The 24,573-nt window shown below is 54.0% G+C and overlaps 5 protein-coding genes across 5 annotated transcripts; 1 reads left to right on the forward strand and 4 right to left on the reverse strand.

Annotated features, from left to right (window-relative positions):
• Positions 1-258: 258 nt before the first annotated feature.
• On the reverse strand, positions 259-2,598 carry J4E85_003108 (uncharacterized protein; the record flags this gene model as incomplete). Its single annotated transcript, XM_051467381.1, has 4 exons — positions 259-751; positions 830-1,834; positions 2,102-2,418; positions 2,584-2,598. The coding sequence occupies 4 exons, from the start codon at positions 2,596-2,598 to the stop codon at positions 259-261; spliced, it is 1,830 nt and encodes a 609-aa protein (XP_051328540.1).
• Positions 2,599-5,357: 2,759 nt separating this feature from the next.
• On the forward strand, positions 5,358-6,822 carry J4E85_003109 (uncharacterized protein; the record flags this gene model as incomplete). Its single annotated transcript, XM_051467382.1, has 4 exons — positions 5,358-5,407; positions 5,500-5,721; positions 6,031-6,363; positions 6,447-6,822. 4 exons carry the CDS (start codon positions 5,358-5,360, stop codon positions 6,820-6,822), a joined length of 981 nt encoding a protein of 326 aa, XP_051328541.1.
• Positions 6,823-7,985: 1,163 nt separating this feature from the next.
• J4E85_003110 (uncharacterized protein) lies at positions 7,986-10,943 on the reverse strand (the record flags this gene model as incomplete). The annotated part of the gene is made up of 1 exon (XM_051467383.1): positions 7,986-10,943. One exon carries the CDS (start codon positions 10,941-10,943, stop codon positions 7,986-7,988), a length of 2,958 nt encoding a protein of 985 aa, XP_051328542.1.
• A 6,847-nt stretch (positions 10,944-17,790) lies between these two features.
• On the reverse strand, positions 17,791-19,410 carry J4E85_003111 (uncharacterized protein; the record flags this gene model as incomplete). The annotated part of the gene is made up of 2 exons (XM_051467384.1): positions 17,791-19,022; positions 19,074-19,410. 2 exons carry the CDS (start codon positions 19,408-19,410, stop codon positions 17,791-17,793), a joined length of 1,569 nt encoding a protein of 522 aa, XP_051328543.1.
• A 2,945-nt stretch (positions 19,411-22,355) lies between these two features.
• On the reverse strand, positions 22,356-24,259 carry J4E85_003112 (uncharacterized protein; the record flags this gene model as incomplete). The annotated part of the gene is made up of 8 exons (XM_051467385.1): positions 22,356-22,406; positions 22,486-22,602; positions 22,784-22,932; positions 22,992-23,052; positions 23,128-23,264; positions 23,328-23,464; positions 23,522-24,116; positions 24,163-24,259. The coding sequence occupies 8 exons, from the start codon at positions 24,257-24,259 to the stop codon at positions 22,356-22,358; spliced, it is 1,344 nt and encodes a 447-aa protein (XP_051328544.1).
• Positions 24,260-24,573: the final 314 nt, after the last annotated feature.

A 24,573-nucleotide genomic window follows, 5' to 3' on the forward strand; every position in this document is an offset into this window, starting at 1 on the left:
AATTGCGAAGCAGTCTGCGGGCGTGAAAACTTTTCGTAAAAACGAGGCAATGTCTGAGTGCCGCTCTATGGGACGAATACTAATGTGAAGATAGTGCTAGTGTCGGCTCGACCGAGACGATGTTGCTGAAGGGTCCGGTTCGACAGGTAAAAGCTGCTCGGATAAGCCACAGGGTTCGTTGCTACGGATCTTGAATAATCTCCAACATCCGGCAGCGCTGTACATGGCTCCAGGCCAGTAGTATCAAGTTTTTCGAAATCATGCCTCGTCGTGTGCTTCGTTAATAACACCTGGCTTGGATGCTAGGCTCGAGGGGCCGGATATAGAACCCATCGAGCCAACACGCTCTTGTGGTGGGGGCTCGTCTCTCATGCAGGCGTTCTCTAGCATGTTGGTCCATTTCCCACTGGTTCCAGCATGGCTATGCTTCAAGTGCTGTCTGAAATGGTCTGCGCGGAAGAATTTCTTGGCTTGGTTGCATTCACCAAACTTGTGCACGTGATTAAGATGCTCAGTTCGCGCTTCCCAGTCGGCAGGGTTGGGAAACTCTTCACCGCAATACCCACACACATCTGCCACGGCTGGACGAGTAGGTGAGGGATGGAAAGCTGCCTCGATCTTGTTGAGAGTGGCACATGACCAAGAATGACGGCGTAGATGAAGGGAATTCTGATGGCGCTCCGCCTCGTTCTTATTCTTGAAGCGATTGGGACAATACAAGCAAGTGTACTGCTTCTCTAGTTCGTGTGCTCTATGGCCAGGGTCAGCGTGGTTATTCAAGGGTGGGCAGACCAAATGGCGGTGGGCAAGCGAGGATCCATGCACTTACCGTAACTCATCTTCACTGTCGAATTTCTTGGGTTTCTTAGGGCAGCATTCGCAAATATAAGCCCCCGGTATGCGGCTTGCGATTGAATTCTGACGTGAGTGAAGCATGCTCTCCGTAGACATTTTTCGTATCTGCGGATGCTCGGCCTCTGAGAAACCCCGTTGATGCGGAGGTCGCGACAACGACCCGCGGGGACTAGGGTCCAACGACCTATTAGCTGCATATGGCGAGACTGCGCCTAACTCTGTTTCGCCCAAAGGCGACAACGCACTGGGCGATAGGCGCTGATCTCCGCAATAACTTGCCATGCTACTTGGAGCGGTTGAAAAGCCAAATGAGGAGCCAATCGAGCCACTACGTTGGCTTGCGGACCCAGCGGAGGACAGTGAGTTTTGGGTTGACTGAAAACGCGAAGCTGTGCAGTTCCGATTGACGAGCATTTGCTGGGAGCGACGGTGGTAGAGGTCGTTATGGCCAGTCGGAATGGGACGGTCATCGCGCGCGGCTTCAAAGGGCGGGGACGAGGCCCGCCGTTTCAGGCCACCCTTTGGGCCTAACTGATAGTCCTCTGACTCGGCAGGGCTGCGCTCGTTGATGTTCAAATCGCGCATTCCATTCTCTTCCATGCCAACAAACTCAGGGTCCGAAAATATGCTATGATCGTAGCTACCACGGTGTTGTGAAGAAGTTTCGTCCAAAGGACCTGGCGTTGAGATGCTGCCGTAACGTGATCTGTATGAATCCGCCGAGTCGAAGCCGGGACTTCGCCAGCCGCTGTAGCCAGGTGATGTAGCCGGTACAGTCAGTGGCTTCAATTGACCGTTGAGCTTATGTGAAGAAGCGTGTGTATCGGCGGCGGGGTCTTGGGAGTTGCCAGAGGGGAGTGGTGGTGCAGTCGTCCGTGTGGGTGTATTCGGGCCGCCAATTTTCGAAAGCAGCTGTTTATCGTAGGCTTGCGATGAGTTCTGGAGGGCTTTCTGACCGAGTTGTCGCTCACTCGTAAACCTGTCGCTCATTGTTAGTTATCCAACTGGCACGCAAGACGATTGAAATGAGAAAGCCAGCCATTTGTATGCACAAGGGATACAAGCAACCCTTGACAAGTTTTGGACCAATCGAAAAGCGTGTGAATCCTCCAAAAGACCGGGATCTGCCAGAGAAATGACAACACCGCATCTTAACCAAAGACACGCAAGTGCTGCAGCGCCTTGCAAGAGCCCTGATAGTAGTTGCTCTATGATATGAAGGGAGATGTAATAGCGTGTTCCGTACCTGTGGTTCCCGAGAGAGGGCCGAGCTTTGCTACTACGGTCGTCTTCGCTGGTGCTATGTTCGCTCATACCGTCGATGGATCTTGAGAGGGACGGTTCGCGGCCGTGGTTAAACATATCGAGCGAAGGTTCCCGCGGGTGGCCGCCTGTGGCTCCACCGTATAAGCTCGAGCCAGGTTTGACTGTCGCGAGCCGATTTCCGCCAAAGCCGGTGTCCCTTGGGCTGTTTGTGTTACCCCATTGCCAACCAGGGTCTTGACCACCTCTGACTTCGATGTGACGTGGAGGAGGCAAGGGAGGTGGTGGCTGTTCGCGTGCCTGTAAAAACGGTACAGTCAGTGAGGGATTCATATGACGTATTGTGTCTCGGATGAGGCTGAAGTGCTTTGCGACTCAATCAGGAGCTATTTCAGGCGTGATGAAGCCACAAAGTGCTCTAGCCCTCTCCGTTGTATCCAATAGCTGGAGCACAAGCTGACATACTCTCGGGATGGCCATTGCGACAGCCGGGGTTGGTATCGACGGTCGGCGGTGGTGTGGTAGTTGGTAGTGGTGGGATTCACGCTGAGAATCATATACGCGAATACTCGGTGTGGAGGACATGGCTCGCGTGGAAGATGAGGTCGCCGGGAGCCCGCCACTAAGGTGCAGCTGAAGCGTACTCGCGCAGCACGCGAGCAGCGCAAATGTGGCGAGCGCGACGAGCAAGAGTGAGTATGCTCGCTACTGGATAGTGTATGCAAGCACGGACCCTGGAGTAGAATGGTTAGCCGGAAAGTACACGGACTGGCCGAAACAGGCAGGGAATGGGAGCAGGAGGGCGGGCAGAGGCAGCTGAGCTCGCGCGATTGCGTACTAACGTGCAACGTACCTGTGCGGTCGGTCGAGGGGACGTACGCGTCGTTGGGATGGCTTCTCGAAGGCGAGGCTTACAAAAGCGAAAGCGGGGGCGCTAGCGCTTGCGGCTGTTGAAAGTTCAGCCCTACGAGGGAGGAGGGTCCTTCAGCTGAACGGGAGGGTTCTGGCCAGCACCGCCACACAAAGATATTGCTTCTTTTCACCCGAAAGCAGTCGTCATATGACCAGTCTGGTGCGAGCAATGCAGCGAAGAGTCGTCAGGGCCCCGGAAGCGCACAGCTCCTGCTACACGGCAGCGAACAAGATGGCGCGGGAATGCGGTAGGGTCCCTAGCGTCGAGGCGAGTGGAGTAGAATGGAAAAGGAAGCGTGCTCGGCCGCCGGCGTCGTCTGTTCCGTCGCGTCGATGGTTGTGCAGAACAGAGGCGCCGCTGGACAGCAACAGCAGCAGCAGTTGGCAGACGGAGCAGAAGAAACGCCCTCCACCGGGGAGTGCGGTTAGCATAAAGCATACGCTCGAATGTCGGTGATTGGCCATGCCTTGGTTGCTCCTGGCACGGAGCGCAGTGGAGCTCCAGCAGGGGTGAGATGCAACCCTTAGGCGGTCGGAGGAGGGCTCTCGCTTTCGAGAAGCTTCAAGGTCCACGCCGCGACGCTCGTCTCGTGCATAGGGCTTGCCCTTAGCGCCTCGACGTCGCCTCGTAGATTGCAGTGACGGGCGACGACTCCCAGCAGCGTGGGCGGGCGGAACCTTCAATCGAGGATTGGCGCCCGCTCGTCCAGCATCATTACGCAGACCAAGTAGAGCCGCCGTGCGTAGACGTCAGGCCGGTGCAACGGTGAGAGGGCTGGTAGGGCAGGTGCAGAGGCTGCCGACGGCGCAGGCCCGCTGGCTGACGAGGGCTGCATGCCTCGAATCTGACCAGACTGTCCAACATGCAGACGTTGCGCTTCGCCTCGATGGGCATGGGGGACTGCGGTGCAGACGGCACAGCGTCAGATTCAACCGTGTGGGTTAGACTCGACGGCGGGTAGCGGGAGGCCAGTGCACGGATGCTGAGCAGTTCCAACAGCGTAAGCCCAGAGCAGCCTTACACTCGACCCTCTGGGCATCAGTCAGGCTGAGACGGCTGTCACCCACCGCACGCTGATCTGCTGATCCGTCTCCTCCATCACTGCGGGGCGTACACACTATGCACTCTGTCTGGTGCACCGTGGTATTTTTGGTACCTGCACTCGTCGTACATACAGGCCGAGAACGGCACCCTCTATCTGGGGCCCTATCTCGATGCATCCAGGGTACCTCGTGCTGTCACGCGTATTACTCCGGGGTATCGGCCCCAAGCCGAACCTACTATTGCAGTCGGAGGGCGACAGTGGTACCTCGTAGCATTCACCGGCGAGTGGGTACTGCCCTGTGGTCAGGTAAGCGGCGCTCCAGCTGCTTTGAGACAGCGCGAACCAGCAACGCGTGCGTCATGTCAGCGACTTTGTAACCCTCGTCGGCGACATGGAATATCAAATTCGCAACTACCGCTCCTCTACCCGTTTGCCAGAGGAGTCTGATGCGATTCGCCGAGATGCGGGACGAGGCGGCACCGCCAGCCTTGCGAGCAGCCGGGGAGTACAAGCAATTCGCTATTTCTGTCTCTCGGTAGCGGCTGCAATATTGCCTGTCTCACGATGCCAGCAACACCACACCACCGACACAAGACAAAACATGGCATTCATTGACCGCTGTCCAGGATTCTGGCTGCTCGGGCAACTCAAATACGCTGGGGGCGCAGCAACAACGGTCTTAGCCCTTCGTAGAACTGGAATTTCTCGATTCGAGCTATAGACTCATCCATGTTAATGGTATGCAGTCCCTGATCCACTGTGTGTAGCCCCGCGGTCTTGCGGAAAATACCGCTGACTGCAACGACGCATGACTCTCTCCATGACAGTTGTTATTGCAAAGGGCTTCACTAAAGACTGTGAACTACGGGTCAGTACGGGCAAGGCGTGGAACATAGTCCATGCACCTATAAGGCTACGAACTACTAGCTCGGCAACGTAATTGAAGCTGGTGGTGTGTTCACTGCGATGCTTGGCCGTGCCCTTTGACATGCAACTTTGGAAACTCATACATTGATGCAAGGATTTTGAAAGTAAACACACTATGTAGCAGTCAATCGAGCGTGTTGCAGCATCTCCAAATTTATCAAACCACTTATCTGATGCAATTACGGGTGGTCCGCAATTTTGGCGGGCACGCGCGATCAGAAACCTAGGACCCTCGGCCAAAATTAGACCCTCTTCTCGCACACCTCCAACAACTCGCGCCTCTTCCAAGTTTATTGATCGTCATACCCTCATCTCCGGCGTCCGATTGTTCTCGGAGCCCTTCCTTTGCCTATCATGGCGCTCATCGACAGAGTGCCCGGGGACCTGAACCTGTACATTGGTGGGTACGTAATGTCGACGGTCGACCATCGTTTCGCATCTACCCCATGGCCCAGGTCTGGGGTCACCAGGCTACTGTCTAACCAGTGTTGCGTAGCATGTTCACGCTGCGACGGCGCGAAGCCCTCCAGCAAGCCAATATCACGCACGTCTTGTCGGTATTGCGTACACCACTAGATCAAGACTTGTTTGGCCCCTTCAAGCACATGGTTGTCGAGGTCGACGATGTCGACGACGAGAATCTATTGGAGCATTTCCCTGCTACAAACCGCTTCATCCAGGAGGGGCTCCAGGGAGGTGGCGGAGTCTTGGTGCATTGGTAAGTCAACATCCCGGTCGAGCTGAACGAAGCCTTGCACTTGCATATTCCAACAACTCTGGATCGCCGCCGACGACTGCCCTGCTTGGCAATTTTGCCATCTTCACAAAAAACGACAGCCCCTGGGCGTCGTCACCAGCATGCAAGTCATGCAGCCTGATTTTGCTTTCCGCGCGTCCTGCATCCTCTTTTCAATCTTTTCTCGCCTTCCGTTTTCCGCGTTTTTTTCTCCGAACTACACCGCCCTGTCGCCACTCTATTTGCCCTCAGCCACTCGTATCAATATGCCAACCACAACCTCTGTTCTAGTGCTATGGGCAAGTCACGATCGGCTACCGTCGTCATCGCGTATTTGATGCAAGAGCACAACATCAGCCCATCGGAAGCTCTGTCGCACGTTCGGCAAGCGCGATCCATCTGCGAACCAAACGAGGGCTTCATGAAACAGCTCGAGCTATACGGTGAGATGCAGACACCAGAGAACGTCGAAGACACCCCGGCCTATCAGCGCTGGGTCTACCAACGCGAGATCGAGCTGAGCCGCGCGTGTGGCCAAGCTCCAGAGGCGGACAAGATCCGCTTCGAAGACGAACATGTCACCGATGAAACTTCCGGCTTCGAATTGAGATGTCGTAAATGCAGGTAAGTGGAGCTGTGCGAGAGCAGATTGATGCCACCCTGCTGCCTGTTGCCGCCCGTCTTGCTCAGCGCTTACAAAATCTCAGACGAGCATTAGCAACGTCAACGTATCTACTATCGCATGGGTCAGCTCCCTCCGTCAGCAATGAGATACCAGAAGCTAAGAAAGCCTCTTCGCAAAACTGTTCCCACTACTTCCTAGATCCCCTGTCCTGGATGCGCCCCGAGCTCGAACAAGGCAAGTTGGAAGGCCGACTCGAGTGTCCAAAGTGTCACACCAACGTAGGCAAGTACGCCTGGCAGGGCATGCAATGTAGTTGTTCAGAGTGGGTCGTCCCCGGTATCAGCCTGGCAAAGGGTCGAATCGACGAAGCACGGAAAGCAAACTTTGGCATCCGTCGGCCACCGGGAGCATCAGGTGCGCCTCCGCTGGGGGCAGGTCAGGCAAAGGAGAACCTATGAGGTGGTTGGACGAGGTTGCCACGTTCTGTTCGGCGAGATGAGAATGCGGCTCGTACTTAGCGTCTTCACCGGCGGCCTGTGCCTTGATCATATACTCAAGATGGATACACCTCCGATCCACTCACCACCACGACGTCGATGGTGAAGGGCTCATCCGATCGGAAATAACACAAGTCGGGCAGCGACAGGCAACGAGCAGTAAGCATGATTGATCGGTGGATCGCTACCAATCGATTCAACCCTCTTCCGCCGTCACGAAACCCACGACCAGAGCACGGGTCCGCCGCCCGAAGGGTATCAATGTGCTATGATTCATAGCGAATGAATTAGTGATGCTATGTCATCAATGTCCTTCACTCCACATCTCCTGATAGCTATGAGCCAAAGGTGCTTGTACCCGGATCATTTCGCCTATCAGCGTTTTCAAACTCCGTCACTGTGACACCTGAATAATCATTCTTGATGGCATGACACGCCCCCAAAGTAATAACGTCCCCATAAACAATCTCTTGCTTGGCAGACCCCTCTTGTGACAAAGGCCGGCCCGAATGATACTCATCTCAAGCATGAAGATTGTGCTTGAGTGCTGCTTCAGGGACACGTGCTCGTTCGACTCCTATATCATTCGTTCTGTATAGGCTCACTATCATGGTAGCTCGCAGCATACAAGATAGACAACTAAACTACCACTAAGGGATAATCGAATCGATATCGCACTGTTGCGTTATTGAGACCACAGTCATCCAGCAGTAGTGTAGCGTGCAAGACCTATACGTGACTTTCGCGACAACACTACACGGCATACGTCACAGCACAAGTGTCTTTGAAATGGGCAACGAGTAGAACCAAGGCAAGTATAGAAGAAGTGAAGTGTATTGATCAAAACGCCTGATATAATCCCCCCAGCCCCAAATAATGAAGAAGCTTTCTGCTTCGTATGTGCTCATAACCCGTAGGCTTGTACCAGACCCAACACCAAAAAACTATAAAACACCCCAGCGCCATGCAGTAAACGACAGTAGAACAACATGAACACCAAATAGGAAGAGAAGAAATATGAGCAGACTGGTATCCGCGCCCAAAAGAATACAAAGAAAGGATAACGCCGGTTATCGCTCCCATGTACACACAAGAATAACTGCGCAGCCATTCATCTTCTCATCTTACACAGAACCCTCGGAGCTCGTCGAGGCAACAGCCTCACTCTCTGCACTAGAACTCCTTGTAAGCTCCTCGCCGCCTTCGCCCCCCTCGAGACCCAGCCTCTCCATCTCTTCAGCAATCTCTTCATACCATTTACCATGGCACTTGCGATCGACCTCACCAACCTTACTCAGCTGCTCACAGATATCCGCAACCTGTGATACGAACTCGGGCAGACCAGTAGTAGCAAGGCCCTCCGTAGCCGTGCTAGCAGCTTTGACGCGCTCGCCAGAGCTGCTAGCGCTAACGCGGTTGAAGATATGGGTCTTGAGGCGCTGGAAGAGAACTTTCATGACGGGGTCGGAGAGCTTGCCTGCCTCGGCTTGCGTGAGGAGACGGGTGATGGTGGAGGAGAGTTGGGAGCGTGTGGAAGGTGGCATGTTGCGGGAGGACTCAAGAAGAGAGGAGATCTTTGAGGGTGTGGTGGGATCGGACATGTAGCCGTTCTCCTTCAAGACCAGCCACATCTTGTTGGCTTCAGATTTCCATTGTGCGCGTACGTCACGCTTGAGGAGATTCTTTGCAGTGAGCAGGATACCGCCGATTGTTGTGATGCGGAGTGCGTCTTCGCGGATGCGAGAGATGCGTGCGCGGTCTAGTTCTAGGGTCTCTGGTAGCTCAGACTTTCGTAGTGGTGGTGTAGCGATGGCGAGGTCGACGAGACCACGAGCGTAGATCTTGTGCGCTGTAGGGCGGTTGATGGGGTTGGCCTGACTCCAGGGATCGCGACGGTCGGCTTCGGTGTGCATGTTCACTGCTGCGCTGCGCCACCATCGGCGTGTGCGGTCGAGAGTAAGGTTATGCTCTTCTAGATCCTGGGTGAACATGCGCTGTTCGTAACCAACAGCCTCCTTGATGAGGGTCGGGGCGGCGTTCATTAATAGGAAGTTGGAGTAGTCTAACGACAAGAGGTCGATGACGTGCAGGATCTTGAAGAGCTTCTCGATCATGCTTGAAAGCTCACCCTCTTCTTGTAGCTCCTCAGCAAGCAATTGAACCTCAGTGTCTCGGAAGGGAGCGCAAAGCTTGGGAAGAATGCTAGCAATGAAGTCGAAAAATTTCCCGTAAGAGAAAACACCTTGACTGCACTGCCTGCCGACATGCTCAGGGTCTAAGGTCTCGGAAATGAGTGTATGCATCGAGTTGCCAGGTTTGAGAAGTCGCAGCAGCTTGCCCCGGATGTTCTCTGCCATGGCGGCGGTCCAGTTTGTACTGTCGCCCTCTTCGAATCCGCGTCTCATCGCGTCGCAAAGCTCACGGTTGAGAGCATCGCGGAGGTCAGCCGTTGGCGAAGGATCGATACGGTAGTCCTTGTCGATGGAAAGCTCGTGGACGAGAATGCGGTTATCGGGCACGACGGTAAAGACCTTGGAGAGCGACTGTGCCTGATGACCCTGAGCGGTGGAGTCTTGAATCTCAGCTTGTCCAGAAGCTGCAAGCTCCGAAGCAGCCTCAGCCTGCTTGGCCGCACTGTCGACTGAGAGTGGGGACTCCGGTGTTGACTCGCTCGCAACGCGCGGTCGAACAGTGTCTCCAGCCAGCCTCTTCTTCGGCCTTGACCTCCGACTTTCGCGAATGGCCTTCCTGATCAACGTCAGAGCCTTGTCAGGCCCTGCCAGCTTCTTAATTCTACTAAGTAGAATAGCCTGGTTATCCCTGATACCATTCCTGTACTCGTTTGCGACCTCATCCACTGTCGCGTCCTTGACGCTTTGCCAGATCTCGTCGAGGCTGACGAATGAAGCCACCATTGTCTCGACGAGCGCAGAGGAGTCGCGAGCTTTCCAGTCGTTGAAAGCGGTAACGAATGCGCTATGTGCTAGCAGCACGGTCTCGGTACGCGTGGGGGAGGGAGTGTATGAGTTGAGCTTCGTCAGCTTGGCCAAAGCAGACTCGAAGCTGATAACAAGGTCCTTGGCTTTGGTGATGAGATCCTGTTCTTGGTCTCCGTCTCGACTGAAGACGTGTGTAGGGTGTCCCAGGATGAGGTATGAGGAGAGGAAGGTCCTGACGGCTGCGCTGCGGGAGGCTGGGTCTGCGTCGGGCAGTAGCACAAACAGTGTCATGATTCTATCTGTTGTCTTGAGTAACTTCTCGTCTGCGAGCATGCCGGTGATGACTTCGAAGCTGGTCTCCTGGACCATCTCAATGGACAATCCAAGTTGTAGCCATGCTGCGACGATGTTGTGCCTAACTTTACCCCTCCAAGCAGCTTGGATCCTCTTCGCAGCGTCCTCGGTCGACACGATAGGGCGCTCGGTTCGTATCTTGACGTCGGCTGGGGGTGAACTAGCAGTCCGTGGCCGTCTGGGGTTGCGCTTGTACTCCAGTCTGCGTTTCTCGGCCTCTGCAAGCTTCTCCTCCATCTCAGTGCGGTATCGTCGTTCCTCAGCGGCCTTGCGCTCCTTCATATCTTCTGCAATCTTCTTGGCTCTCCTCACTTCCTCAGCACAGGAAGCCGCGACCTGTGCCAAATGCTTCTCGCGGGCCTGCTGCGCTGCCAACGCCCTCTCTTCACTGTTCGAGCCACGTGGGGTCGCCTTGGCCAACGCCGCGCGCAGCCTGACCTGCTCAGCATGCGCGGCGCGGTCTGCTAGTCGCGCTTTGCGATCCTCGAGTATAGAAGCACGGCGGAGGTGCTGAGCAACATGGTGGCTCTGGCAGCTGTTGCGAAACGATCGATTGGACGTGTGCGAGTGTGTCGACGACAGCGAGTTTCGGCGGGACGAGGTGGCCGACGACTTGCGACGATTGCTGGCATGGCGATAGAAGCGGGCGGCGATGCGTGGTGGTGGAGCAAACGACTGGCCGTTCTCGGCGTCTGATGAGAGGATCATGTCGGGCTCCTCGGGGATGTCGTCGTTCTCCCGCTGCAGCTGCGAGCTGACCAGCTCCAGTTCAGAGTCGGTGAGGGACATGGTGTATGAATGCGACGCCGCTCTCTAGCTCAGGAGTCGCGCGAGTGTGTCGGGTCTCTTGGGCAGACAGCCGTGGAGGGCGTTTCCTGAGATGTGAAACAAAGCACGGTCTCGGTGATGCTTTTTAGTGTAACAAGCCACAGGCGGACGCAGTAAGTAATAGCGACTATCTTCGCGCAAGAGTCAAAGATGGGAACGGGAACGAAAGGTGCAGATGTCCGTGGGGAGCGTGGTCACCGGACGAGTTGTATTGATGGATGATTGATAAGCTGTAGTGCCCCGAGAACGCCTGAAGGTGGGCACCGTGCGCACTGCAATGTATACACCGTCGTTATTGTAGCAGAGTAGTTGCGCGCGACGGCCGCTGTCGCATGCAGAAGAAGGTAAGGTTGGTGGCTGGGGAAGGGTCCATGAATCACCTGCCTGACCGGAATACAGCATATGACGAAGTGAGGCCGCATGCTGCCAAGACCTGGTAGCGGCTGAGCTGCCGAAGTTAATCGAACCGCGAAGATCCTCGATGCAATCCACGTCTCCACTCTCAGCCTTACCGACAGTGCCCGTCTCGTTCGTCGTCCAGTCGGCCTTTTTGTGCGCTAGAGACGATCGTCTGTGGTTCTCTCCAGCCTCCATACCCAAGAGCAGGAAGTTCACGTCACACTAGACTTCACCTGGGCATGCTAGTGTTTACGCATGTATTTTGTTTAGCTACTGACCCTCTGGAAAACTCTGAAAAGACAAGGCTGGCTGGAAAGTGGTACACGCGATGTATTAAAATCAGCCTTCAGAAGCACCTCAAAGCCTAGTCTATGAAAAGGACTCCAACGTCGGTCATGTGATATCGACCTATCGCTATTCCTCTACAACACCTCGTAGCAAGACGTACCCAACCATCTCAGCTGTACTCTATTCCTAACCGCAGCGCTGTTTCGGTCCGTTCTTGGGTGTAGTATTCAAGTACATTGCCCGTTCATTGTTGCCCTAGACTCTTTCGAGACATTTCGCACCCCTTTCATTCGTTCTAGAAACGATTTAGTATGTCGCTCCACGACAGGCTGCGTCTTCTATCTTACATGCAAGCTCAAAGATCTCAATTGTCCTCGCCCGGCGTGACATATGCCGAAGTTGAAGAACGGCAATGAGAATTCCGACTATAGCAAATAAAAGCCCCAATGACCCAAAAACAATCGATTGATCACCAGGATCTACTTGTCCTTGAGAATGACCCATGATGGGTGCAGGAAGGGCGCTGGGGAGGGTCTGCGAGGTCGACATATTTGGCAGTGCAGGCTTCGGGTTTATTTTATTGGTAAGTCGGAGACAGGTTGTCCGGTTGCGCAGTCGTAATGGGAAGAATTAAGATTGAAAGTATACTAATACAAATTCGAGATACAGGTCGTATCTACATTCTTCTTATATCTTACTGGTCATATTTAATGCGGCTCTGAAGCAAGTTGCGTCAAGTGCGAGCGGTCACCATTGGATAATGTGCAAGATACAGGGTTGGTCGCATCTGGCACAGCTATTCCCTTTGCGTGATACTGGAGACTCAAGTCGGACTGAGTACCTACACAATAGAAAATGCGGCTCTGCGAATGTGCGACCAAATGCGACCTCCAATCAAACGTCCTCGGTTGGCTGGCCAAGCACCTCAGCCATAACGCGGGCCGCATCAGCTGGCGCTGCCAGCGCGGCATAGCCTGCATGCTGCAGTATACCCTGTACTCGCAGTTCTGTCGCAGTCTGTCGCATCTCAAAATGTAGCAGAGCCGCATTACAACTTCGAGACTAGGTATAAAACCTTGGACATTTCGGACGTAAAGTAACCCAGACACTCGTATCAGCATTTCTATCTACCTGTGCTAATACAATCTTCAAACTTCAAGAACTATTTACGGGCCTCCCAACACATGCAAAACCTATCACATCGCCATGTCTTTACCGAATAGCACAGAAGACCGGCCTGCCGTACCTACAGATGAACCACCTCTCCCTAAACGAATCCCGAAGCGCAGAATAGGGATAATCAAGACTCGATATTGTTGTACTTGCGTGTGTCCTATCGGAATCTTGGATGTTGCTTGTCCGAGCTGCGATCATCGCGCCTGTTGCAGTTGTCCGATGGATGAAACGGAAACAATGGGTTTATTCAGAGACCATTTTCTGGAAGAGACACCTGATCTTTCCTGCGATGTTCCGATACAAGTCACTCCACCCGAAAACCTCCCAAGAACGCTCATATTAGTCAAGTCTATATGTGATGCACCTCCGCTTCCGCATCATACTCGAATACACGAAACTCAACTCGGTGACAAGCCGACAAAGCGTAAACTGGACATGATCAAATGTCGGGAATGTCGGTCATCTAAGAAGAAGGTAAGTGTTTTTCTTCTCAGAGTGTACTATCCGCGGTCTATGCATAAGCCGCAGCATTTATCAGACACATGTGCACACATCTGAGAGCCTGTGCGCTTGTTAAAAACCTTCTACTAATGATGACTAGTGTGCCCCGGTAACTCGAGCTTGGCCCGCGAAATGCCTTCGGTGTATCGAAAAAGGGCTGCCCTGCTCGCCACCCCGGCGAGCACCACGGTCGGAGCGGGTTGTGGCGGACTTGACGCCATCTCTGCCTAGCCAGGCCTCTGCAGCCGTTGATGCAGAAAACGTCATGGAATCCGTCGAAAAATGGTATGTTACTAGGGAAACATAGAAATAACTAGCCAGTCTAACGTTTGGTTGATAGGACCTTTCTTTCGGGTTATTACAAGATCATGATAGCGGGCAAAGAAGAGCTTCTCTACCTGAAGGAAGACATGACCGAACCGTTTCCTGGTCTGAAGACAATTCTTCCCCAAGTCGACCGCAGTCCGTATGGTGACTTTCTGCATTTGATGTTCGACATACTGAAGCCAAGATACGAAGAAAGCGTCAAAGAGATTTTAGCCACGTATCAGTCGCCTGGGCCTTCTCAACTCCTGTTCTTACCCGCTTTGATTGCTCAGGGCTTTGAACTCGGTCCATCAGGTAGCCAGTGCCCAGTTTGCGACAGCTCTGAGCAGCATGTTATACTGGACGCGTTCCAACGATGCCAAGATACTTGCAACGAGTTCCTGGCACGACAACGCCGTATCAAGAAACATTATGAACTCTGCGAGCATCTCGGTCACCAGATATCATCGGCTGAGCTGAACAACGAGTTTGAACGTTATTGGGTTTTGTCTTCGAACATTCAATCCCGCATGGGCGCCTTCTTAGAGTCGCTGGGCTTCTCTGAAGCTGATACCTATTTCTGCAAACGAATTGGTCTGTACCACGGAGAAATCATCGGCAAAGAATTTCTCAAATCTACCATCGGAGTGCGAGATTGCTTAGGACGGACGAGTGCGCATCGTTGCTTAGACGGGCTATCCAAAGCTGATCATGTCACTATTCAAGATCTCCACTTGTTTTTGGATTGCCTGGGAACTAGTCTGGACGACCAAGACATCTTGGGCAGAACACCACTACACATCGCATGCCAAATGAACTGGGAAGCTGCAGTACAGAAGCTGTTAAGATTAGGTGCGAAGCCGGGATTGACGACGATCTATGGAAGCCTACCCTTACACAACGCAGTGGCTCAAGGCTCGAGAGCTATTTGTCAGCGACTGTTGGATTTGAAAGAGCTTTTCGACATAAGTATACTGGACGGTGCTGGAATGAGCGCGCTCAATCACGCGAAAGATATGGGGTTGTCAGAGATCTTGGATCTTTTTACTCCTACCTAGCTGCCTCCATTGGAGGAGTCATGTCCGCTCAAGCGACATTCTACCGGTTGTGATTTGAGGAAGAACGTCAGAATGCATTTGCACACTGCTTCATAGATGATCAGCATCAGCGAGTAATCGTTGGCGCAAAAGATGATATCTCGCCTTGGAAACAGCAGGACTCAGGAGAAAGATCGCGCTATTCAGCCTATGGAGAGGCACACTGTCAAGATGCTTCGAGACTGTTGCCTGTGTAGTACTGGAGCTTGCCCGAGCAGGCACTTTTCCTTCTTCTTTCCCTTTTTCTTCGGCAAGGATGCCATTCATCAAACGATTGGATGGATAGTTTTGCGACTTAGAAGTCAGCCACAGGAAAACTCATTACTTGGGTTTGAAAACGTCAACTTCTTCTTTGATAAAGTAACTGATGCAATCTACATATCCTGCGATCTAGCCATTCCGACCCCGCGCCCAAGACATCAACAAGTTTCAGCCCTGTCACACAACATACACCACAACATGACCAGGCTTCGAGCGGCGAGCGGGGAAGCGTGAGATAAGCACCAGGATCGATCGATTAAGAGCACCTGCAGAGCCACGCTTCCTCGCCTACGCCTGCATCAACGACTATCTCCCACTGAATCCGGGGTCTCGGAACCGACATTGCTGGCGTTTTACACAACCGCCGTGTCTCGACATGTGGTGGAAGAAGGCCGAGCCATATGCCGTACCATACCACTCAGTGGGGGCGATGAAAAGACGGTGCTGACACATGATCGTATTCCTAACCGCTATCACGAAGGCGATGCGGCATGTGCAGATGTTGAATATTGAAAGCGAGTGGTGAAGGAGGGTCGGAAAGGCATGTGTTTGGCGACGTGTCAGATGAATAGAGTTTGGGGATGTGACTAGAGAACTCACACTGCTGCCGCTGTTGTCAGAGGGAGAACTACTGCGGTGAGAAATGTCGTGGGTTGTAATGCGATGCGGCACGAGCCGTAGCTTGTTGGCACTGCAGTAATCATGGCGTTGCGGCACCACGCTATCGCTTGAGAAGACGTCAGGTTGTGTGTGGGGAAAGATAGACATCACTACACCAACGTCGCTTCTCAATAACGATCTAGAACCTGGAGCGAATATGTCAAGTGACAGAAACCGTAGTCAACTCGAAACACCAACTCCCATCACCGCCTTCCGCGGACGCCACGTCTCAGCTGCCGGCCGGGAGAGCCGTCATGCATCCAAGATAGAATGACCTACATACTCGCCTGCCCTCTGGTATGCACGATCTTCCGAGATTCATCTTCGCCGCATATGCAATGTCTCATGTAAACAATCACTGTTCGTCATCAGACCTGCGTTGCGCATTCTCCGATCGGAAGATCGTCCTCGGAACTGCCTGAACCGAAGGGAGAGTCTTCCGCAACATATGCCTGACCTTCAGCATGCATGTACAGTCGCGCAACCTACAGCTGACTTAGGCGCGTAACGAGAGGGAGGGGAAGTATGGACGATGACCGGCATCTAACATGTGGAAACGCCCAAATGCACAGCCCACCCAAATGCCATACCACACCAAACCGCATTCCAACACTGACTGACAGATGACACTTTAGACTCGCCAGTAACCTTGCACACCCTCCCCCGTCCCACCATCTCTACCATTTCGCTTCCCCCAATCTGAGTAACACTCGCTTCCCCCATCGCACAACCGCAGCCAGCAAAGATCCCCACTGTGACGCAAGGGAGAGAAAGTGTGTGTGTGGTACAACCGGTCCCGCCCATCTTTCGCTTGCAAAAAGCTCCCGTGGTGACACAACGTCCTGCCGTTCCAGAAGCCGGATACGAGTAAGCGCGGGCTGCGCAGCGAAAGACGGATAGCCCTACGTTGCCCGCAGCACGCGGATGTTGTACAGACGGCTGCCTGGTACAGCCAGCCACCGCCATTAGGTACGGCCTCGAGGGTCATCTGCCGCGCTAGGAATGCGGAACATGGTGGGGTACCAGATGCTGTTTTGTGGTCAATGTGTGGTATGGGTTAGTAATGAGACAGTGAGGGAAACTTGGGGAAGAGGATGTTGCGCGTTCAGTGAAAGAGGCTTGTTTGTGCAGATGCAACGGCGTGCTGGAACGGGGTATGAGGTGCAGAGCTGTGCATCATTGTGCGTCGGGGACTTTGCAGGAAGGAAAGGCGTCGTCATGTGCCGGGCTGGGCGGTGTAATGGCTTGACCGGGAGGAGAGGTTGTTTGCGCGCAGTTTGCTGCGGGTTGCTTCCCGGCGGCAAGCGTGCGGTGGCTACTACCACAGACGACGACGAAGAAGGAGGACACTACAATCAGGTTTGAACAAAGTATGTGTGCTTGGCTAGTTGTTTGAATTGATGTTGAGCGCTTGTTGCATCTTCTCTCGAGGACACGCTAAACTAAGGCTGTTGGTACAACACACCATTGACCCCCCATCCGTACCACCTCCGTAGACCAATTACAAAGTATCAATACTGAAACATGTCCGAAGAAGCTTAATCCTTCCTTCTACTACTACCAAAAGGGTAACAAAGACCCACGACTGCGCTTGCCCCCTCGAGTCCCAGACAAGGACGAGTAAAGGTATAGCCGCCGAAACCAAAGAGTTGGTTTTGAACGCAAGGAAAAGAGTACAGAGATTGTAGAAAGAGACTTGGCTGAAGAGCCACCGCTGCGTGAATCATGATGTGATGATGACGCTCGCTTTTATCGCCGCAGACCTTTTTTGGAACCGCCCAAACACCAAACAAGTAATCCCAGTGACGGGAAACCGCAGTACAGACAGACCACTGTACTGCGCAAGACAAGAAAAGCCTCTCTAATAATTGTTGTATCAACATAGGAAATTCGTGACTCTGTGATGAGAGTCGTAGTGGTCGTGGCTCCAATGAAGGGCCGAGATCTGGTTGTCATACAGTCGTACACTTTCGTAGAACATGCCCCTTGGGCCCGACAAGCGCAAGGGGAGGGATAGTAAGGGTACAGGTTTGTGCGCAGGATAGAAAGACATTACTCGCACGCAATTATCGACAGGGGGAGAAAGGAAAAGGGTTGCCCGTTTTGTTGGAGGTTGGGGTTTAGTGGCCCCGGACGCCACCCGATGAACGACCGAGAAGGGTACCAGGGAACCGTAGGTCGCTAAGGAATTTGAAAAAGGCACGCTTACGCGAAGGCGTTTTCGGGAGTAATGCGGCCGCCTGTTGCATGGGACCGACAATGTCTTCATCGCCGAGTTGGGGGAATTTTCCCTCGCTCTTGGGGTCGTGTAGCGTTGGCATCTTGCTAAGAGGCCCTGGCTCCGTGGGTGAATATGGAGCGAGCTCCTGGCCGGTGGCAGCCGCGTGTGACTTGGCCAGATCGTGGTTCTTCTTCCATTCGGCGTCGATTTCAGCCCACTTTTGCTCGGTAAGAAGGTAGTGCCTGGATGTCACTCCATAGTGTTCCGCGGTTCGCACTTGGTGCTTCGCGTAGTTGCGCCGTGCTTGCGCCCATTCGGCAAGGTGCTCCTCGATGGACGCGACAGTGCATACCTCAGGGACGTAGGGCTCGGGTAGGATGGTGAAGTTCGCATGACCCAATTCCATGGCCCACTTGTCCTTTGGGTCGGCGAGCATGAGACGGGGTATGTCGGACGAGGGAACCATGTACCCGGCATTCGGTCCTCGGATTGAGGCAAAGGATGTCTTTGAGGACAGAGGGGGCGTAGGGTAGGTGCGCATTGGCGGGGTGCCGGCCGGGGTAGGGCCCACAGATTGGGCTGCGTCTGCGACTGCTGGCGACTGCAGTGGCGACGACGCTGGTAGGTCATCGTTCCGGCAGTTCACAAGCAGCGGCGGTAATAGTGGCGTCGTGGCATAGCGCTCCCGTTCCACCTCCTCAGGGTCGATTTCCATGGCATTGGCCTTGTTGACGTCGATGGCCATTGGCGTAGGCGCATCATCGCTCAGTTGTTCCTTGCTTGCCAGCGCAGGCGTAGAAGTTGGCGACGCGTAGTCTTCTGGAAGATCGACGGTTGAGACATGGTGGATAGAACCAGCGAGCGACGAGGATCGCGTAGACGGGACTCTTGAGGGGGTTGCGCTGCGTGAAACTCTGCTAAGGGTCGAGCTGCGGTCGCGCACTCTGCGCGACAACGAGGGAAAGCGCCTCTCAAGCTTGCCGGCGATGCTGTGCGCAGAAGCCTCCAAGGACCGTCGGCGCTTGGCCAATCGCAGTTCCGAGTCGCAAGTGGTGAAGTACTCGTCCTGAGGCTCGTAGGCTTGGGATATCCTGCAGTCTTGCGCGTGGCTGTAGGTGCCTCCGACGTCACCTAGACGTGGATTAGTATGGGGAACACGGACGAATCGCGCGTAGTACTTACAAGAGCAGCGGTACGGGTCCTCACTGCCATAGTCGTATTCACGCTCAAGAGGCTCCTCGGTAAGCTTGGGCAGCTTGCCTGAGCTGTTGGGGGCGTCGGTGGGCTCGTAGGTTGGCGGGCTCGACGACAATGACGAAGCCGAGCTGGGAAAGCGAAAGTGGCCCCGGGTGTACTGACTTGGCGTGGGCGGTGTCGAGCACTCCGATGCCGAGTAGAAACCAGAGTCGGCATTGGAGTAGATGGACGCAGTCGGGTCGTCGTACATGTTGAGGGAGCTTTTGGAAGACTTGCGGGCAGCGATAAGCTGGGGAAGCTGGAGAGGTTTAAGGTCGTGCATGGTGGTTGTTGGTTCTTTTGGCGGTCGGGACGTGACGTGAATGGGCGCGAGCGACCAGGATCACATCACCAGCTTTCTCAAGCAGCTATGCGCGGGCGCGACAGTACGCCAGCACGTCGGGGTCGCGGCGCGCTGCTTTGGGACGGAGAGGCGGTCGGGCAATGTTTGAGAGGATGCCACGATAGCCGACCACGTATGTCGCTATGTACTCTTCGGCCTGTTTATGCTGCAGCAGAGACGTCTCTGGGGCTGGATGCAAAGTCAGCGCCTAATGCGGACGGCACGTGAGCGCGGTGGGCTCGGATTGGCACAACTCACCGAGGCGCGCAAGATGATCAGACTGCAACCGGATTTGCGAGTGCAAGCGAGAGACAGCGCAGCGATAAGGCGTCGACTTGAATGGCGAGAGAGTGTGACGTGGGCAAGCAAGAGAAACGGGCGGTGGACGGGGTGTGGGATAGTCGAGCATTTCTGTGTGGACAGCGACCGCACGGGTTCCACTGCTACGGTGCAACTCATGCCTGACCTTGCGCCTGTCTCGATTGGGCCTGGCCGCCCGGCATGTCGACTGCTTCCGCGCGACTCAGATAGCCCGGTACACGAGGCCGTGACACTCACACCAGCCCTGGACTGTCTCCGCGCAGCCAGCACGCCAGGGCGCCGTCGCTTCAAGGTCCCCCAGCCTTGAATCCGCCGTTTAGACCACCGCGTCCGTGTCGCTACAGCCTGACCACAGCAGGTGGCTTGAATCAAACCCTACTCAACAGTACGGGGCCTGCCTCGGTGTTGAATTTTCACCTGCCCAACCTAATTATGCGATATGTCGTTGGTGGAGGCGCAACAAATCATCCCTGGCCGTTCCCACTCACGCACTTTAAACTTTGTCGTCGTGAGAAAAGCCTCTGAGCAAACTATGCAGGAACAAACGCTCAGTCACATCGTCCTCTCCAACCTTGACCGATCGACGACTCGTGGTGTTGAACGGTGCCTCGTCTGTATTGCAAAGTGCCGTACCACCAGCGCTGTGGTTGTCATCCGCTGTCTACCACTCAACTACTGTGAGCGCAACCGTGGCTGCCACTTGACAGACTCGTTTATCGGGCGGTGCAAAGGAACCGGCGTGGTTCGCCAGGCCCCTCTGCCCTCTCCCGCCGTTCTTCTTGCGCCGTTCTTCTGGCCCTTTGCCGTCTCGCAGCAGTGACATCGACAGGCATCTTCTAGTAGAGTCCATTCCATGTCGTTTCTCCCGCCTCTATCCCGTGTCACGCCCATCCACCGATTGGCCCACTCTGAATCGTCAAAATGGGCCAAGGAGGCTATGGCATGTAACCGTGAAAACAAACAAACAAAGCCTCACGATCTTCAAAACACTGACTGATCCAACTCAGTCCGTGTCTCAAACACGATGCCTCATTGACGAGTCAAGCGGTCGATCACAACGTTCTGCGACAAAACAAGGCGCGACAACACAACTTGGTGTGGGCGGTACCTGACAGGATTCCCGGAACTTTCCCAGAGGAGGTTGGGTCAGCCTTTCAGCCCAATGAAAATCCTCCAGACAAATCGGGGAACTCGCTGGAAGCGCTAGACCGTTGAGCCGTTGCTGATTGGCGTTCAAGCCCCTGACGCACTATCTTCCATTCCTTCTCCCCGGTGCCTTGTTGTCGCTTGGCTCAACTCCCTGTTCGCACGCTGGGCAAGCCTCACACCGCCAGCGCATTGTCTAGCTGAACGTCCGCCCGTATGGCGTTTCTCGTAGCGGCCGGCAACCTTGCCGACATGTACTTTGCGACTCACGATGCTATGTAATCAGAGTGTTTCAATTCGAAGGGAATCGCGCGGTTTGATCGCCGTGCTGTACCTCACGATCGAGCCCAGCAGAAGAAAAACCGGAGCAGGACTATTCTGTTCCAGGCTCTCGGGACCTCGCAGCATGACGACAGGGAGAAAAAGCAGCTGGTTCCGGTCTCAGGTCGGCAGGCGCCCCGCCTTCTTCGCTCGTCTCTCTCCTTGGCCAGACGACCGGACGGCACGGACATGCAGAAGCGGGAGAATACCGTTGCCAGTCCACCCATCCACACCGGCCGGCAACGCTCAACGTGCATGAAAGAACAGCCAGTTCAGTCTTAAAGCTGACTGCACACGGAAGAAGAAATTCCTGTACCTGAAAAATTTGCGTGTTCTGGACAAACACGTGGCGGGCTCATATTGACATGCGCGCGCGCACTTTGCTCGCATCCAAAGACTGCATTTTCCCATATTGAACTGCTTTGCTGTGGAGGTGCGCGCAATCATTCCGACGGTTCGTCGCAGGATTTGGGCGAGACCGGTCTGGTGTTGCTGATCTCTCAATTTCACCGGATGATTCCCTAGACTAACGTGGCACTCCACCGACAGTACAATGCCGCGGCATGGACATGGGGGTAACGACGAACGTGGAAGTCCATCTACGGGGATCATTTTAGCTAGACGCACGAGATGAATCAGCACACGACTTTGTGGAAACGATGATGTAATATTCCTCCATGTCAATGCTGTTGCGCGCTTTTCTTCTTGTCGGCAGTACGGAGTATCATTACAGCGATGTCCATGTACAATCGTGGTATACCTGCGGAAACTTGGAAGAAAAGTAAGCAATTTCAAACTGGAAATCAAGAATCTGTGCGTGTGAACTGCCGTTTTTCGATTAGCACGGGAGCCACGCGCTCAACGGCGTAGAAAAGGAAGAAGGCGTAGACTAGAGCTGCGAACCTGCGCTCGGGGGACGGCCCCTCAGCAACATTCTTCTCACCCAATCACGGCATTTCGGACTTTCTGTCCACACAGCAATGGTCGATGAAGACGCGTTCGAGACTACGTAGCTGCCAACAATAGTTGCGATTGGGGACATTTCTTAGTCACATGATTCGCTTTCGCTCGCATTCGCGCTCTCCATTGTGATGAGGTCAGATCCAGTATCTGCTCCATAGTAGTTTCTGCTCCTCGGAGCCTTCAAACTACGCAATGCATACTTTGGTTAGTCCATGTTACATTCCTGCAGCCCAGCCTGCGTGGAAAGTCTTGGGTTACGCGTACCTCGAAATCGTTCTTGATTATGTCTGCGAAACCTTCCGAAAGCTTAGGCTCACGGTATCTGGAAGCGAAGCCACTGAACGCAACGTGCGGCAGGATAGTACGAGATTCGCGGTTCGTCTATGGGTGGAGATCCGATGTTAGCATGGGAGTTTCTCCGTGTGGTAATGGGATTTCAAGCATTCCGGATGTTCCGCACAACCAATTTCCACATCGGATAGTGTGATAGTAGGTTTGAAGCGATCGCAAAGTCTATCTTCCGGCACTCACGCACGGGAAGAGGCTCAGTAGGTAAACTTACTTCTGGACCAAGGTTCAATGCGCGGAACGTATCGTTGTGCTCGCACAGCTTTGGTGTTGCGGTAAAAAGTACGCAGCGGATGGGAACTTTCAGCTTCTGCGCCAACATAACCCACACAGCGCGTGTTTCTGGATCGGCATTGGTATTGTCTGAACAGGTTAGCTTAGTATGCGGAATGTATTGGGGCCCCAGATCAACATGAACATACCGATGACCGCGCTCGTGCCTTCTTCGATGAGTGCAGTAGCAGCCTTTACGCACTTCTCGCGCTGTTTCAGAGTGTTACTCGGAGTATAGAAGGGTCGCACGACACGTGCGGCAGGATGAATCAGTCAGCAACGTACAGTCTTCAGAATGTCTTGATTGACACGCCCGTATCCGAGTGGCTGCAGATGTTTCCAATAGAACGATGATTTACCTGAGCCCGGACTGCCGCAGAACATGACGATCTCGGGGCTTTCCGTTTGTGCAAAGGCGTTTGCTGCAGATAAAGTTAGCACACGGACGACGGGGAGACGGCTGAGAGGTTGCATATCAGACTTACGTGCAGGTGTTGAGCCTTCAGCACGCACTCCCGTGTAAGCGGTCGGGTCAAAAGCCCTGACGAATGGTCGGGGATCTTCATGGCGGAAGTACTCTTCTGGCGTATGAAATGGTATACCGACATTAGCAGCAAAGTCTCTACGTGAATTTAGTATCCTGGTAATCATGAATGCACGATTCGGGATCTTCACAAACCTGTCGACACACGAGTGGTCCTTTACACCGCCAGCCGCCGCCTCGCGACCACCAGCATCCCCAACGAATACAGAGTTCTCTAGATCGATTGATTCTGCATTCTCAAAATCATAGTCCTCCAGTAGCTCGTCCCACATCCCGGTCCTGGGCTTCCTGTACCGGTCACGACTCGTCGCAGCGTATATCGATATCGGAAAGTCGAGATGGTTGAAGACTGCTGTAACCTTGGTCTTGAAGTCCGCTAGTCGCTTCTGATCTGACTTCACGGTCTTGGGATCCGGCTTTAGACTGATTCCACCTTGATTGCTCACGATAGCGACAAGGAAGCCTTCTGCATGTAGCTCTTTCAGCCGTCCTGGAACGCTACTATCCCACCACTTCCAGTCATTTGCATCACGAGCAAATGTTTTCCCCGATGCAGATGTGACAAGTGTAGAGTCAAAGTCGAAGGCTGCTATTCTGCGCCTGCCCTTCGTTGCCGACTGCGCTGCCACGCCGAAACGTCCGACTAGCAAGCTGTCTTTGACTATCCGCCAAGTCATCTTCTCTGGCTCTTTCTTGGAGGCAGGTGTAAAGAAATTGGCGACTGCCTTGCCTGAGTCATGTCAGCGAAGACGCACATCGAGCGATGGCTGACGAACTTGTTGTAGTCGACTGTTGCCGCCGCTTCGATGGAGGTGGCGACACGTCTTTTCCGTTAGAGCTCGGTCGCTTGCTCAGACTAGGTCGAGTGGACATTGTGCAGTTTGTGTTATTGCCAGTGTGGGTGCATGGCGATGAAGGTTGATCTCTGTTGACAAAAGCAACTCGGTGAGGTTGCTCGCTTGCGCTTTCCTTCGGCGCGAAACGCGAACTCGCGCGAGCACGTGCCTGCACTCAACTCACAGTCACAACAGCAGCATACACGCTTCTTTGGCAGCGATCGCGCCACAAACATCACAATGCTCTGTCTATTACAATATACCATTAATATATATCCAGGAGCTACCTCCGCCGAGCCAAGACTGGTGATTTGTGTCTACAAACATACTCACTCGTCTGAGGCCAGATAC

The sequence above is a fragment of the Alternaria conjuncta genome, assembly GCF_024043145.1.
Source record: "Alternaria conjuncta strain BMP 0040 chromosome Unknown scaffold_4, whole genome shotgun sequence".
NCBI classification, from domain to species: domain Eukaryota; kingdom Fungi; phylum Ascomycota; class Dothideomycetes; order Pleosporales; family Pleosporaceae; genus Alternaria; species Alternaria conjuncta.